At 41.1% G+C, this 18,096-nt stretch overlaps 1 protein-coding gene across 1 annotated transcript; it reads left to right on the top strand.

The window, feature by feature from the left end:
* The first annotated feature begins 2,977 nt into the window (after positions 1-2,977).
* Positions 2,978-14,286, top strand: twsg1a (twisted gastrulation BMP signaling modulator 1a). Its single transcript, XM_008334644.3, has 5 exons — positions 2,978-3,135; positions 4,182-4,345; positions 10,923-11,022; positions 13,105-13,365; positions 13,817-14,286. Exons 2-5 carry the CDS (start codon positions 4,214-4,216, stop codon positions 13,996-13,998), a joined length of 675 nt encoding a protein of 224 aa, XP_008332866.1. The 5' UTR covers positions 2,978-3,135; positions 4,182-4,213; the 3' UTR covers positions 13,999-14,286.
* The last annotated feature ends 3,810 nt before the right edge of the window (positions 14,287-18,096 follow it).

Below are 18,096 nucleotides of genomic sequence, written 5' to 3'. Positions count from 1 at the left end.
GTGTGTTTCTCTTTGCTATTACACGCAAACACATCAGACAATGTGTAATGCACAAATAAAAGAAAGTCACGAGGCTGAAATAAAGGAAATAAAGTTCTTCCAAGAAAAACGTAAGGAACAAATAAGAGTTTTAACATAAAAGTGCAGTAAACCTCAAAATAACTGAACTTTATTGCTTGTTCTCTGAGGAAATAAATGTGACATTAACATTATAATGATAGTTAAGAACAGTAAATACTGTAATAATCTATTACTCCAGTAAAATGTCAAATGAGCCACACAAAGGAGGACATGAGGGAGGACATGCAGATAGTTGGAGTCAGAATAGAAGATGCAGAGAACAGGGAGAGATGGAAATCAATGATTTGCTGTGGCAACCCCTGAAAAAAAAGGGACAAAGCCGAAAGAAAAAGAAGAAGAAGATGCACAGTGTAAATAGTTGAGTAGTTAAATAATGAAATTAAATAAACAGTTAGCTATATAGGCAGTTCCAGCAGACGTGATAATTTCCTGTCAAGTGTATTTGGTGTTTAATTTCTGCTCTGTGTCCCTTTTTTAATGTCTCCTGTCAGAACACGTGGGTTCGATGTCAGCGGCAACATCATCATGTTTCCCACAGACAAGCAGATGGGCTGTCAGTGTTTCATGAACCCGTTCGACCTGAGAGATTCACAGATCGGTATGTAATCCTGATTACTGCTAAAGAAATAGTTAGCACACAGTATTATAGAAATGAAATACTAAAGGAAATAATCACAGAGAGACAGCATCTTTGTAGAGCTTGTGATAATGAGGAACATTTCTGTTTGTCAATATTCCAGGAAGTCCTGAAGAAAGCTGAGGAGCACAGCAGGCACATCAACGACATCCAGACGTCTGTGGACCTCACCATGTTCATCAGTGCCTCAAAGGACAACAAGGTGAGAACTCTTCTGTAAATGATTGATGTGATGACAGTTGTTGAGAAAAGTTATAAGTCATCAGAATGATGATTTCAGGTCCTTCCTGTCGGGTGGGCCGTCAGGGTCATCTGGGGAAGTGTTAACAGTCATTAGGAGTCTGATGGGTCGTTGTAATCCTCATCAGAATGGTTTCAGTGTGTGGGTGATAGGTTGTGTCTTAGCCCACCTCTTCTGTTGAATGCAAATGTCATGTCCAGTTGCCTAAAGGAAGTCAACAACAACAACAAAAAGTTATTGTTTATATATGTATGGAATTGTGAGGTGATCCTTCAGTCATTTGTGATTGAGACCAAAGTAGAACAACAGAAATATATTTGAAGATATTTATTGATAGTTTGTAATACAAGGATGTGTAAACTGGAGTAAACATTGACTATTTGCTGGTGGTTATAAGAAGATATACCAAAAACCACACAGTAGTAGCTGTGGTTACTTTGAGTGTGTCCACTTGTTCATTTATTTACAGAGACATTTTCCTTCAGTCAAGGCGTGTTGGTCAGTCTGTCCACACTACAGACCTTGTAATGTGAGTCCACTGACTTTTGTACTTATACGGAAATAGACTTAAGAATATTTGAAGTACATCTTAGGAGAAATGAGTGGTACAGCTTGAAACCAACTGTCTGTGATGGTTTTGTGTTACTTTTGAATGTTGACAGATTGCAGTCCAATAAAGCTAAGTGACTTGACTGTCTGTGACTTTAAGGCCTTGAAGAGAGATGAGCGCAGTTTGCTTAGTTCAAAGCTGACTGTGTGAGGCTGTTTAAGGCTCTACGTCAGCCGCCCAGATAGAATAGAATAGTCTTTATTGTCACTGTAACACGGGGGTACAACAAAACTGAAATTATTTGTTTTGGAATCCAAGACGTGGACTGATGTTGTTGAAATGACTCAGTGCCATGCCTCTGATCATGGATCACGTAAGATGAACTTGTCGCTGTGCAATGTGTATCCTTGTAGGTCAACAGTGACCTGGAACCTTGGATTTGTGTGTGTGTTGCAGGTGGTTATGGCAGGAGGCCAGATGAGTTAAAGTGGTGTTTCCCGAGTATTATTGTGTGGTTGAATTAAGCATCCAGTGACTGTTGTCTTCATCTGAACAAAATGTAGATGTTCTTTATTCCACTGTGGCGTTAGCATTAGCACTGAAGAAGCCACGACTTTGTTACAATATTCAATACTAAATTTAATACTAATACAATATTCAATACTAAATTCAATACTAAAGTTGTGTTCAGCTAAAACTGAACACAACTTTAGTATTGAATTTACTGACGGATTTTACTCTTTGGTGGATGTGATGTATTTGCAACCCGTTCGAGTTAGAAATTCAACGCATGACGTAATGACGTAACAATTACGTTATGCGAAAACGTCTTATAGGTTAGAAAATGTGTTATTGGAGGAGATTGGTCCTATCTACGTCACGGTGTAAATTAAGTGTGTGCGACAATTTTCATCAAAATATTATAACTGTAGTCTGAGGCGTAACCTTTTACTTTTAAGATCTGGCAACACTGTCCCTAAAGACGCGTCTCTGCGGGAAGTCCGCTCCACAGCTTCCGAAACGCCCCTGTCTTTCCTAATGCATTGCAGGCGGCTGATAAGGCTGCAGACAAAGGCCGTTTAACAGGCTGGAGGTGGTGGGGACATGTGAGTGAAAGAAAACAGTTTGCATTCTCCCTCTGATCAGGGTCCTGGGAATAAACAGGGATTAAAACGCTGCCGACCTTTGATGCAAGAAAACAGTTTGCATTCTCCCTCTGATCGGGGACCTTTGATGCATAAAACTTTTTTACGCAGAAAAAGTCTGATGGAAAGCGTATGTGACCGCAGCACGTGAAGTGACCACACGCGTGGCTCGAAGCCGCAGTGTCACAGGGAAAGACACTGCACATGTGTGGAAGTGTGTGAGACTGGTATCCACGGCGTTTTCCTCCTCACACACACACATGCACACACAGGAGAAAATGGAGTGTGTGCCTTTAAGGCGCCCGACTGCCTGTCGCTTTGTGCTGCGCAGAGAGTGAGACACAGAGACAGAGACGCCCTGTGGACACAGAGGACAGTGGAGCTGCAGCTGAACACCATCCTGGATAAGTTCAAAGAGAAAAACAAACTCGGTGCCTCGAGGAGAAAAGGGACAAGTCGTGAAGTTGTTTCCATCATTGTGGTGAGTTTCTCCTGCCATCCTGGCGTCGCACTTTGGTTTTCTCTGCTCCTGTTGGAGCGCCGTAAAGTTTTGGGTTTTGGCGATGAGGAAAAAGGTGAAGCAGAGAGACGATGGTGACGGAGTCAGAAGAGTAGCTCATGTTTTCACTGTGAAAATACAGCACAAGGTACAGATGGAGGAGATAAATGTGGTCTGTAGATGGGGAGCTGACTTTAGCCACATGTCTACGTGTGTGTTCGTTAGGGCTGCATTCAACGATTACTGTCAAAGTCGACTCATTTGAGGAATATTTAGTGGAAAGTGTTGATCATTGTTTCGTTGACTCCCGGCGTTGTACAGAAAACCAAAGCCAATCAATTTCAAAGTTGTTTTCATTTAATTGTCATTTTGTCACCGTTTAGTCGAGTAGCCCAATACATGTCAATGACTACAACTATTAAATTATATTAATGGTGATCTGACAATGCACCATCTTTAAAATGAATGCAGACATATGGCACAGTTTTACATTTGAATCTTCGTATTTTGTGTTTACACAATGCTCGTAAAGTGAATATGTGTACTGCTTAAAAATACTAAAGTATAATGATGTTTATGTTCCAATAACCTGGTCACATTTGCACTCAGTGATTGGTCGAAGGATAGGTCAGATAGCATTGTTTCAAGGTCATGGCTGCAGGTACTGTGGTTTCCACATGCAGTACCAAAAAAAAAAATTTTTTTTTGGACACCCATAATACACCATAGGTGTAAGTGTGAATTGTTGGTGGTCTCAGTGGTGGTCTTGTGATGGACAGATGAACTGTCCACCCTCACCTGATTACTGCTGAGAATGACACCAGCACCACCTGCAACTCCAACGATGACCAGTATATATTTATATATTTAATAAACTGGTATTATTGTACTTTCTGTATGGACTAAATAAATTGGTTTAATGTGCACGGCTCTATTTCCCAGTTCAGCAGTCTAAAGGTTCTCTCTCTCTGTGTCTCTCTCGACCCCTGAACCTCACTTCCTGTCCTGTGTTCTTACCCTGATGTAAGAACTTCCAGTGTGGTGCTGGTGATCCATCGCGATGAGGCCTGGTCAGCTGACCCTCTCTGCAGCCGCCACCGTCACTCTCCTCTTCCTTCTGTCAGCGCTATCCTCCAGCTCGGGCTGTAACAAAGCCCTGTGTGCCAGCGACGTCAGCAAGTGCCTGATACAGGTAAGAAGAACCGACGTTCAGTTTCATCATCTTAGAGAAATGTTTATCGTACACAAAAACTCGAACCCCACACCAGTGGTTTCCAACTAATTTCTGCAGCGCCCCCCAGTTGTAGACAACACAATTCGTGCCCCCACTCCCAACATCAACATATTCACAGCTATTGCGTCAACACCAATAAACGTCGGTTAAAAGCACCCCCCCCCTGCCCCGAATTGGCTCTGCGTCCCCTGAGAATGTCCCGCCCCCTTTTTGGAAAGCACTGAGAATTTATTTATCACTTTGTCATGTGTGGTTGCATTTGAACTTCACACCTCCCCCGGTAATGGCTCTGCGTCTCCTGTGACTGTCCTGCCCCCCCCCCTGCCCCCCCTTTGGGAACCACTGGGTATGTAATGTATCACCTGGTCACGTGTTTTTGGATACATTTTATAGAGTAAAACTCCAGGAAGGAACAACTCTGGTGGCTGTGCATTCGACGTTGACATTGACATTTCAAATGATGCAAAACCTACACTGCACTCAGTCCTGGGTGGGGGAGGTGAAGCTGCCCTGGAGTAGCTTCCCTGATTACTGACACGTGCTGTGTAAATGTTTAATACTCACAAGGATAAACTAATGAAGGAGCAGCCTTCAATAACTCCTCAGAATTGTTTATTTATACTCGTTGCTCCTGCTGCTCCTCACCAGGTCTGCTCTGAGTGTTGGGGAGGAGAATACAAAAAAACACCAGACGCTGCATTATTCTCCTGGAACCAACAAGTGGAAAGCCCTACACTGTGACACTGACGTGTTCATCTGTCACAGCTTCACGGCCTCTGGTCCTATCCCCTTTCAGGCTCAGTACTTTAGTAAATTCTCTGTACTTTGTTCACGTACTCCCTGAAAATCCTCGACTTGGCGTTTAGGTAGGAGCAGAGCAAAAGGAGAAGTTCTAAACAGCTGTGTTTCTTCAGGCTGTGCATAGTTAAAGTACACAGGACAAAAAGACACAGGCGGCAGGAATAAAGTGAAGTATTAAGTATGTTATTCATTGCTAATGTTGTGATTGTTTCCATGGGCTACACCTGCAGTCACACACATGCTCTCTCTCCCTTTCTCTCTCTCCCTCGCTCTCTCCCGTTTTCTCACAATCTCCATTTAAGGCCAGATTTTTGTGAGACAAACTGCAGAAGTGTAGTCTGAGATGATTATGCAATTCCTCATAATAATAGACCTTGTCCGTTCGTGGAGTCAGTAAGTGTAGCGCTCCCTGCTGTTTGCAGACACGTTGCCCTTAGAATAAAAATGGTTCATTTGACGTACAAACGATGCATTTCTACAGCAGCCGTGCATAAATACCGACTCTTCTTCTGCTGTGACCAGTGACAAGGCAGAGTTTATTCAAACAGGATGCACAGGGAGAAATAAAAAAAAATAATACCTGGAAGTCGATATTAAAATCCAAATTAAGTCTGAGCGCGAAGCCAGGCTGATGCCTGGACCTGTGGACAAAGATGGAATCTGTGGTGAAGAATGCAGATACATTCCTCTGATAAGCTGAAGGACATTTGAGAAGAAGGGCTTTTTATTTTTCTCCAAAATGGAGCTGCAGTCCTTCATTCACACACCTGGTCTCCTGCCACCTGACGCTGCATTCATTTTCAAGCCCAGGGGCTGTAGCTGCAGATGTTGCAATATAAATCTTTGATTCAGTTTCTGGTCAACTTCTCCTGGCTCTACTTTTTCTCCTCTGTGTCACGTTTTCCCTCATGTCTGCGGCCCATTGGTTGACAGGATGCGGGGCGGTACCAGTTGGTTGTCATGTTTTATTTTTCCTCTGAATTTTAGGAAAAGATGAAGAAGCTAACGACCTGTTTTTCCACTGCCTGTCACATTACATTTGCTGCTGCATCTGTGTGTGTGTGAGAAAGAGAGAGTCTGTGTGTGTGTGTGTGTTTAGTAGCCCCTCCCTTGCAATTAACATCTTTTAAAGGTCTGTATTTAACCTCAGAGGTCATTATACCTGACATCAGGATTTTACAGCCTCAGTCTGCAAGTTTAGAAAAGGCAGAAGTAGAAGCAGGTTGGTCAGAAAGGTTTAATTGTTCACATATATCACACATCTATTACAGTTACCACGGTAACTGATTATAGCCGTTAATATTTCTTGCCTGTTTGGCTCTCACTTGTTGCCAACAAATGAGCAACATCTGCTTCAATTTACGTGGGGAAAAAAATTCAAACATGCTGCTATCAACAGAACATCTGCGGCTCTGCTCCCGCTCTCTTCTTTACTTCTTGGTGGTTTCTGTCGTCTGATGAATCACTGCTGGGTCTCTCACTGCTAACTCTGGAGCTAAATAGGCGAGAGGCCTGGTGCCTGGGCCATGAAGGGGAAACTTTTCAGCCTCTGGCTGCTTTGTGGAACCTCCATGGTGCCTGTGATTAGTGGGGTCTGCTGTCCAAAGCTCGCTCCGCTGCCATCTTAGGTCATTTGTCTAAATTCTCCCCGATCCCTTAGAGCGGGTCAACATCAGAGAAAGAGGGGAGGGACTGAGGTCCAGGTCAGGAGGAGGTGTGTGTGTGTGTGTGTGTGTGTGTAGGGGGGACAGTTTGATGGAAACATACAGTCATGAACACTCAGATTCACTCAGTCTGGGCGGGACTGTTCCAAAGGGTGGGAAGATTTCAAAGTGAACCCACAGCAGCAGTGGCAGTTGCTCTACATGTTCACTTTCTCCCCCACTGCCCATTTGCCTCCCTGCGTTTGAGGTTTGAAGGATCCTGGTGGTTTTTCCTCTGCAGCCCATGTTATGCACATGACAAACTTTGACCCCTTCCTGAGTTCATTGTTTGGTAAAACATGATCTACATCCTGCCCATTGATTGTCTCATCTGCCTCTTAACAGCCAATCAATGTAGAGCCTTAACAAGCCTTATGTTTTACAATAATTTAAGGTTGCTGGTACGATTCTACAGAAAAAAAGATTTCTGGCAATGTTGTTGTATAATTTAGCAGTGATAACTAAATGTTAGCATGCAAATGGACTGGGATTAGGTTACCTCAATTTACTGGTCAAATCCTAATGGGTAATAACATGTATGTGGTTATTTGTAGGATTTGTCGTTGGTCATATTGATACACACAACTCTGGAATGAACCCCAGTAACAAACACAAGGCAGTATTTGGGATTTAAACCCACACCCACATGTAAAAGAAGGAATAAAATTAACCTCATCCATCTATTGATAGTGGTTTTTTTTCAGGAATGAAATAATAAATACATTCTAATTATGCCTTTACCTACTCTCGTCCTCTTGTTATACTTTGAAATTTGAAATTGAGTGAAGTGACCTAAAATCGAAGAGAAAACCCAGCAGTGCTAATGGAAGCATCGTAAGAGCTAATGCTACTGAGCATGTTGTGTTGCTACGCTAACCACAGCAAAACTTGTTTGTAATCATGTTGTACCAAACATAAACTGGTGGCTGCTGTATTTACAGTCAGGCCGTTTCCTCACGTCTCTGCTTTGCTGCGGAGCCATTAGTAATGTTAATGAGTGATTTACTGCAGCTAATTAAAATACCAGCATGTTCAAGACTTATAATTAAGTGCACTCATAAGATGGGTCACATATTAATGGTGGCAGCTCCCCCTCCTCCCCCCTTCAGCCCCCTACAGTTACAACCCACAGTGTTCAATAATGATTTTGTTTGTTTGGCTGTCGTTTCTGGAGAAAACTGAAGTTTGTGTGTTTCAGTAAACTGTTCACGACATGAAACACAAGTTCACAGATGATAATATGTTTGTTAGTTTGTGACTAGACTGTTTAAAATCCTTTTTTACCACAGCGACACTCGTTTGATGGCAGATGAGATGGCAGCAGTAGACCAGCAGTGTCTGTGTCCCATTAGGCCAAAAACAGCCATTTTCTCTGTTAACTTTGGTGCCAAACATCAAAACATTTACAAACAGATGTACTTGACAAACTGTAGAACATTGGTTCTCGACCCTTTTTTCACTAATGAACCATGTGAAGTAGGTCAAGTTCACACTCGGTAGTGCCAGGCATTTTTGGCTGTAAAAACAACACACAGCAACATCCTTTCTTTTCTACAAGACAAAAAAAATATTAATTCCCTCTTTTGTCATTATTAAATCATGTCCACAAAAGGAAATCCTATAAGCACTAAATGCACTAAATTAAAAATATCTAAATTATGGCTACTGATTGTTCTTCTGCTAACAATTGATTGATATGATTGTTATGTGACCCACCTACCACCATGAGAGCCAGTTACTCTGGGGGTCCAACATTGATCAGAAGTTTTGGGGAGGGGGTCGTGTGTGTGTGTGTGTGTGGTTTCGCAATCACTCAGTGCTTAGTCACCAGAGAGTCTTTTATCATGACCACGTCTGTTTATGTGTTGGCGATGATTTCTGCTCAGATATAAAAGACGAGTTGGACAAAAACCAGGGGAAAAAAGTAGAGAAAGAAAGGGAGATTGTTAGAGCGGGGGGGGAAATGAATGGGAAAGGGGCCAAGAGTGTGTTGTTCGGAGGGGGGTGCAGCCATGTTCTGTTCTCCAGGTGTTTTCTTTAGCCTGCCCCCTCCTGTTTCTCCCCCACTGCCTCCTCTATCACAGCAGTGACCTTGACTTGGAGGAATGTGCTCCCTGTGCAGACGGGGGAAAGAGGAGCTCCTCTGGCAGCTTCACCCACTTCTTAATCCCAGCCACACATTTCAATTCTGTTTCCCTTTGTCCCCAGAGACGAGCTGTACTCTGTAAAAAAAAAAAAAAGTCTGTACTTGTCTGTGTGTGTGTGTGTGTGTGTGTTTTGTATTACCCTCTGCCTATAAAAGGTTTTTGCAAGAAATATGACCATCCTTTAATCAAAAGCAGCTGATGTTTATTGGAGTCCTAGCTGTGTTTGAACACAATAAATGAAGTGAAATGGATTTATATTCTCATTCAAGTTCATAGAAAAAAAGTGGACTAGAAAAAAAAAAAAAAACCAGGCTGTACTTACTGGAACAATGACGTCTGTATTTCTGTGTGATAAACACGTGATTTTCTGAACAGATAAGTAAAAGTCCACATTCAGATAAAATCAATATCTATTGTTTTTACTGACTTGAATTAGGCTGCATGTATTCATTTATATATATATAGTTTTATCCAATACATGTGGACTTCATTATTGGTTTGGCCTTGACCAGCAATGGAAGATTATATATATAAATTTTTTTGTGCTGTCACAGTCCTGAACATTTTTTCTCATTTTTCTGTATAAGTTCTATCATAATTAACAATTGTTAGCATTAGCGAAAATTATTTTAATAAGTTGTGATGCATCATATACATATAACGTAATGTTTTTGATTTTTATTTAAAATGGATTAGTAATTACATCACAAGTTATTTCTTTAGTTTGAAGAACTACATCACTTGAGATTGGTTTGTTCATTTGATGTAGAAGACATTTTCAATGACTAAATCTTTAATTTTTCTACAGCCATTTCGGTTCAATTTATTACGTTTGCTCTCGGCCAAGTTGCGAAAAATCATTTGAAGATTGAAACCAAACCTGAGCGTGTTAGGACCTGCTGAGCACAGGTCGTCTCCACTTTTTTTTTATTTTCTGCATTTATCACGCACTCTCTTCTGTGGACACAATAACACACTTGCAGGAATAGCAGTGGTGCAGCGTACTGTAACGATCAGTGTGGTAGTTACTGTACCTGAAGCAAACAGGCGGTCGCTCTGTTGGTCCCTCCAACATGTTGGCTCCTGTTCCTGTTCACGGTCCCATCATAACAGTTCTACACCTGTGTCTCTTATTGTGTAACTTTCCCAGTGTAATTGGAATGAAAACAAAGTAGGTCTGTATTTTATTGACATGGTGAATGATCCACGAGCTGTAAAATAAAATGACAACATCTGTATTTTTTAATTCTAGCCAAGTCTAGAGCTTATTCTGAAGTGATTAGAACCGGAACATAAACTGTTTCTTTATTGCTCACATACTGGGTAAATCCAAAAAGTTCTTAGCCAGATTTTATCATTTTGAATGGTTTTCAAAGTTGGGGCCCAGGTCAGCATTTTAACCAAAATTTTAATTGAAATCTGTTCAAAATTATTTAATCTTTTTAACCGGTTCTGGTTTTGTTCCGTCTTCCATACATACATAGATTTTGGTCTTTCGACAACAAGACAAGATAATACTTTAAAATAAAATAAAACATTGAAATGTACAATTCCATTGACAAGAATGTGTGATTTAAATAATATAAATAAGTGTTTTTTTTATGAAATAGGGAAGTTTTAGTGGTGAAATAGAAAGTGTGATATTATTTTCTTTCTTTCTGTCTAATATCACACTTTGTCTCACCACTAATTCATAACAAAGCACTCATTATTTAAATCACCCAGTCTTAAGATCTTTTGAGTGTTCCTGGTCCTATATTTGCTCCATGCTCTGTGTATTATGTTTATAGAAAGAATAGAGAATCATAAATAATAATAATAAGTGACTTTTTGCTGTGTTGTGTGTTTCACCGTTCTTTTGTGTTCTTCTGTGTTGTGTTACAGGAGCTGTGCCAGTGTCGTCCAACTGACGGGAACTGTTCCTGTTGTAAAGAGTGCATGCTGTGTCTGGGTAACCTGTGGGAGGAGTGCTGCGACTGCGTGGGTGAGTGCAGGAACCTGTTGGTTTTAATTTGCACTTAGCAGTTTTGATTCAGTCCCACTCATACTGACGTGCTGTAACTGAGCACATTTGAACAGATGGTTAATTACAAGCCACGTCTGGAGGCTGGAGTTGTTGTATCAATGCCAGGACTTTTGCATCAAAACTGTTTTGTTTTTTAATACTTCTGATCACTTTTGTTAAATCCTTTTATTATTTTATACAATTGACACATTTAGAATTTTTTCAGTAAATCTTTTCAATATTTGCATTTTGAATTTTAAACCAATATTGTTATTGCTAGAATGTTTAGTAGAGTAAAAAGAGTAAAAGTTTATTTTTACAGCTCTTTTCACAGAAAGAGTTCACAAAGTGGTCCACAGATAGATAAAAAAGTGGGATTAAAAAAATGATTGATTTTGGGTAAACAAGAAAAAAATTAAATCAAGAAGAGGACGAAAGAGATTTTGTGTCTATATGAGCCTGGTTGTTTGTGCCGCTCTGCACTCTCTCACTGTCTAAGAAAATTAGTTTGTGGCTTTAATGCACTTGGCAGTTAGGAGGTGCTGAGGTTGGAGGGCGGAATCAGTTTGAGCAGAGAGCTGCTGTCCTAAAATTAAACCAGTGTGACGTGAGTGAAGGCAGACAGAGCAGAGGACGTGGACTGTAACGCAGAACAAAGGAAAGAGAAACGTGACGGGGATTGGCAAGGAATTTCCTGTAGATCAAACCATGGAAGTTGCCTAAGGAGTGGAGTTGAAGGGATTCGAGAGGGTTTATCAATTTGCTGTCATGACCTTTGACCTTGCCTCCTTGTTTGAGGGGCAATTGGTCAAAAGCGCAAAAAAAAAAATCCCCAAAAATATTTATATTCCACTGAACTCACCAAAGTTATTTTGTACCAAGGTCAGGATCGTGGACCAGGTTTGTATTACATGGATAAATGCTGCCTCATGCCTTCCATTCTACCACATCTCCGTGACCCCCCAGCCCCCGCCTGATCCTCACACTGTCAGGATCCGCCGTCAGCTTTGATGGACACATTACTGTGTGTACCGACAAGGAATCCTTATTAACGTTCTTTCATGTGGAACACATGTACAAGCGTCTGACACTCAGACTGCTTTCTGCTGTGCAGATGTTACAGCAGCAGAGTTTTCAGACCTGCCCGCTGCTGACACTCCTGTTAGTTTGACTGACGATTTATTTCTCTCTTTCATTATATACGTACTGTTGTATATAAAAATAGCACTAGCTCCACTACCTCCTGAAGTACGTTTCCTCTCCAAACATGTTTGTGGAGCTGAGTGTGAGCAGCTTTGATGTGTGTATCAGTGTGTTTCACTTTGGCGGAGGAGCACGGAGGGAGTTGAGGACGGTTTGAATTTGGGGAGAAGGAGGAGGAGGAGGAGGAGGGAGAATGCACCAGAGAGGACTCATGTGTAACCCTTTATCTAAAACAGCTGCTCTGGCTCTGCTTTTAGCATGGCTCCGTAATCCAATTCCTCTGTCAAAGTCCGTTCCTATTAAATGATTTACCCATTAGCTGTAATTCACTTGGAGTCATTAAAACTGGTTAGGAAGGCGATACGTGAGGATGTGAAAGCTTTGACAAAGTCATTACTACTGTATTTGGAAAATAAATGAAGTGTTACGAAGGCCCTAGCTGAGTCCAAAATATTCCTGACGCTAGTGTGGCTTCACAAAACTGAGCTCAACGAGAGAGCGGAATTAACCCGGGAGGGTCTTCGACTGTTAAACCGAGACAGAAACAAAGATGTGAGCTAGCTCAGGGCTACATATAGAAACACACAAATTTTCATACTCATTATATATATATATATATATATGTGTGTGTGTGTATGTATGTATGTATATTTACGTATATACTTATTTTCATAGGGATTTGAACCTATGTTTTCATGGCCTTCATGGCCCATGGCCTCGTGTAATTGTTTTTATTGTTTAATAATAATAATAACATAACAAAGCTTTAAAATAAACTGACATACAGTGAAGTGTAGTTTAATAGATGACTCATTTTCTGTCCCTCACCTGCCCCCCCCCCATCACTCTGTTATTCAGGGATGTGTAACCCCAAGAACTACAGCGACTCCCCAGCCACGTCCAAGAGCACAGTGGAGGAGCTGCACCGTCCCATCCCGTCGCTGTTCCGCGCACTCACAGAAGGTGACGCTCCCATCAACATGATGGTGGTGTCCTTCCCCGTCGCCGAGGAGCTCTCGCATCACGAGAACCTGGTGTCCTTCCTGGAGTCTCTGGACAACCAGCCCCAGAACGTGTCCGTGCCGGGCAACAGCATTCACACCAGCTACGACGCTCAAGGTATCAGCAAGAGCCACTTAGCTTAGCACAGATGTACAAACCTACCTGTGTATAAGTCTTCTTTGGTTTCATACCAGTCTAATTGGACATAAATGAAGGAACACAGTTGGTGGTTGCACCTGGCTTATCTGAGAAAAGCCCAAATGTATCTTTTGTGCTCGTGTTGGAGCCAGTCAAGTTTTGCGTTGACATCTAGACCATGTGCTGGAGTTCTCTAGTTCCCATTATTGCTCTTTCTTCTGTCTCTCTCTTGGCTATTTGCTTAATAATGCCCTAACAGCAGTGTTCCAGCAGAGCTTAACTCAGACTCAGAACACGTGATCATATTTATGTGCAGCAAAGTAGTTTCACTCAGAGCTAAAAGCTAAGGGTTAAAGCTAATCACTGCTCATTTCCCTGAAACCACGGTAAACAGGTTTATGACTCATTTAATTTTTTTTTCACCCAACAGAAAACATGTGCACGGTGGTCTACTTTGACGACTGCGTGTCCATCCGTCAGTGTAAACTTTACTGTGAGTCAATGGGGGGATCCAAATACCGCTGGTTCCACAATGCCTGCTGTCAGTGCATCGGCCCTGAGTGCGTGGACTACGGCAGCAAGGCTGTGAAGTGTATGAACTGTCTCTTCTGAAGTGTGGACACATGTTGGAACCAAATGTCTGGGCTGTACCAAAGGACTGAGCGCAGAGGAAATTACTATGTGCTAGCATTCCTCGCTTGTCTTGTAAAATATCCCTCCACCCGACTCCCTCTACTCCTGCAAAGTGTTTTTTATTCTGCTGTTATATTTCACTGTATATTTTTGTGTTTTTTTGTTTTTGTTTTTTTACTAGAGTTGTATATGAATAATGTATTTTTACATTCACGTTCTTCCAAATCCAAATCTCATGCCAAATAAAGAAAAGTTTGGTGTTGTGGATGGATTTGCTTTTATTAGCTTTGGTCTGTCATATATTTTTTTATTAGACAAATGTGAGTAAACACCTAATGTATTGGTAAAGTTTCATGCGCGTGTGCTCCCTGCTGCCTGTGTCCTGCTTGTAATCTTGGCCTCGTGTTGACGGACTCAGGAAACACATCATTTCCTGGAGAAACAAAGTTGTTATTATGCCATTCTGCCTCACAGTTGTTCACTCGCTGCTCTCTGACTGTCAGGTCTAAGTGAGGGGAAAATGGGAACATGTGCAGATGCTGAGCTCTCTGCTACACACACATTTCAATTTCTGAACACTTTGCATCCCTTAGAGGCAGCAGGGGGCACTATCACAGGTTCTAAAATTTTTTGTGGTCATCTTTGTCACATGTCACATATGATGTCACATGCAAACAAATATTTGTATATGTTGGCTATATCGATGTACAGTATGTGTGCATATATATATATATATGCATATATATATATATGCATACATACATACACACAAAACAACACAAATACAGTATGGTGGGGCCTTGTGTGGGTGTATGTGAGAGCTGGCTAGCTAGGTTGTTGTGTGTGGAGGTGAGTGTGTTTTTAATCACGGCCTTATTTACCACACCAGCTCTGGATTTGAAGCAGATGATGGCAACAAACATCAGATGCCAGTGTTTTCAGATCTGTTTAATTGAGCACAGGTATTAAATTCAGGCAGACAAAACTACTACCTCACAAGTAAACAGCCTTGCATGAAGTTAACAACTTACAGACATAAGAATGTTACGATGCTTAAAACTTAAACCCAGTTGTGCAGCTGATTGTTTCTTTTGTCATTGACATAATTATTTTCTAATTGTGTAGTTTACAAGCAACAAAAGTGAGAATTCATTTTCTGATTTTAATATTTTTGGGTCTAAATTTTCTGTGCTGTGTCATAATCTTTCTGTACTTTCCGCTGCTGCAGAAGACTAATGTTTGTCATGTGTCAGAATGACCACCAGGCCTCTGACTCTGACCACAACTCTGAGGAAAGTACACATGTGGTTTCTCCAAATTTAGATGTAAATACACTGAATACTGTAGATGACTTACACAAGATAGTTTGACAGTTGTTCTTGTTTAACAGCGAACGGGTGGTTGGGATCAAAACACCACTGCAGCTTAGACATCTGTATTCAGCCCAGAGTCATCCCGGGCCATTAAACCAGACCAGTGCATCCAACGGTGTATACTAGAGCCCACTGGTGGTTTGTAAAAGTACTGTAGGTGAACCTCGGTTAATAAAAAATTAATTCAACAATAATATACTAAATATAGATATTGCTGCTTCATTCGAAAAAAATAAAAGGTATTTGTTCCAATTGCCCCAGATTTAATGTAAATAAACACGCACTATTAATTGACGAGGAATGTTTATAAGATATAAACACTAGAGTTTAACATTATATATTTACTGTAGCTTACTTCAATATTTTTATTTTGTCACGTACACCAGCAGTGAAATGGGTGCGGCAAGTTCAACGCAATATTATAATATTATAAAAGAATTGGACCCAAAGTGAACATGATAAATATATAATGTGTAAATGACAACTAAATACTCAAAATGTTCGCGTGTATAAGTAGTAGATATACACCAGTTTCTTACGTTTGGATCTGTTTAACTACATTTCCCACCGTGCACTTCTGACGACCCGCAAGCGCACTGGTGTTATTTGTATACACAACCGGAAGCTTATCGCTGAAATTGGTCGAACGGGACAGACACTGGTAAAGTTTTTTGTCTCTTATGTTTGACTTGTTAAACAAAATAAGCCTGATGACTACTGAAACTTTGCACCTGTAACTAACTTTGTATGCCGTGATGTTATTTTTAAATGGGCGAGTCTGTTGTTTGAACCAGGAGCGAGCTACGGGGCTAATTAGTTAGCTTAGCAGGTCGGCAGCTGGTTGAAGTAACGTCAGATTATGGGCCCATCCATTCAGACCACAGCCTCTACTTTATAACTGCCACATATGTAAATGTGTCTTCCTTGGAAAGTACAGAAAGACACTCGAGTATTTCACAGTAATGGCAGGACATGTTAGCGGTTGCATTTAGTTACATTATCTCCTTAAACTATCCGTACAAAGAAAACCGTGAAGCTAGAGATGATGTCACACAGACAGAAAGTCCTTTAGCCACATTTCTGTACTGTAGCTCAGGACATTAGGGCAGATGTGTTGATATTTTTATTTAAATGTTGTTCTAAGGCTTGATACACTTTATTTTTTCATGTAGTGAACCATGTAAATATGGCCACAATGTTAATTAACTTAAATTCAAAATTTAATCCATAAATCTAATCATATTCGTTACTTTCTATATTTAGTTTACACAGTGTGTTTTGTTGGTTTTCTTTCTACTTATGCATAATTGGTAAATAACTCATTAGTTTTAGGATAAGCTGTCTTAGTAAACTTTGAAACTTTTACTTGGGACACTGTGACAAAAAGACATCTGTAACTTTTTTTTGAAACACACAAGGAGGTATAAAACGACAGGTATTGTGGCAGAGATAGACTGCAGTTTTGGTGGATTCTGTCCAGCAGCAGGAAGTGTTTCTGCTCCTATGAGCAAAGTAAAACTGAAGAAGTACAGATATATCCACACAGAATGACCTCCCTGATAGCTACTAGTGTAATTGTTTTTTTCACACTAACATTGAATTTTGCAACCCTGAAAAAAGACAAACCCAGCACACTGCAGCATGACTGACTTTGTTTTTCAACACACTTGCTTTCTATTTGGTGGGAAACCTAAATAATCTTGATATATTAAGTTGATTTTACCCAAACCACAGCATAGGATGTTCACCTAGGATGATCACAACAATGACAGTATTTACTTGTACTACAGGTGTGATGGAGAGGTGATGTCCACGCAGCCAGAGCAGTGACCAGGCCACAGCAGCCATGACTGAGTGCTTCCTGCCCCCCAGCAGCAGCAGTCCGGCTGAGCAGCGCAGGGCTGAACACCCAGGGGGTGTGGCACGTAGCCCGAGCTCTGAGGAAATCAGCCCGACCAAGTTTCCAGGGTTGTACCGCACTGGTGAACCGTCACCACCTCACGATGGCCACCATCACGAGGCACCTGATGCCTACGTCTCAGATGATGACAAAGAGCACAGCAAGAAGAAGAACAAGTTTAAGAAAAAAGAGAAGAGGAGTAAGTAATGATTGTGCAAATTCATTAGGATTAAGAAGTTGTTCATTCATCCCACAATGGGGAAATTTACATAATTATTTTTCTTTCATTTACTTAAAATAGAACAAGATCTTGTTTCTTTACTGACTATCACTGAAATCTATTAAACAATCTATTAAAGGTTCTTCTTCCACTTTAGATGTGGATTTATCAGGGCTTCCTAGAGCAGGATGCACCCTGGGAGTTATGTGTGACTGAAGCATTGTTGTGATATACAGTACAGTGATCTTCTGTGGGAAACCCACAGTACAGATAATTGTGTCCTTGACATTTTTTTTCCTGATATATGCTCAGAGGACAAAAATTATATTTAGTCTGTGAAGTGCAATGGGAGCGATGCTTCATCAGCGGAGATGACCTCTTTTTCAAGTCCCCGTTCTTCCCTCTCCCCCTCTATCTCACACATCTCTCTCTTCCTGTTTCATCGCTGCCATAGTTGTTTTTAAGAACGGGAGACGAATGTCTCGAGTGTTTCCATCCTCACCTTAGAACCATCAACCTTAGAACCTCAACCATTTGTTTCTCTTTGCCTTTACAGCGGAAGGCTACGCCGCATTCCAGGAGGA

The sequence above is a fragment of the Cynoglossus semilaevis genome, chromosome 20 (assembly GCF_000523025.1).
Source record: "Cynoglossus semilaevis isolate Cse_v1.0 chromosome 20, Cse_v1.0, whole genome shotgun sequence".
NCBI lineage: Eukaryota > Metazoa > Chordata > Actinopteri > Pleuronectiformes > Cynoglossidae > Cynoglossus > Cynoglossus semilaevis.
This window is presented reverse-complemented; position numbering and strand designations above follow the sequence as displayed.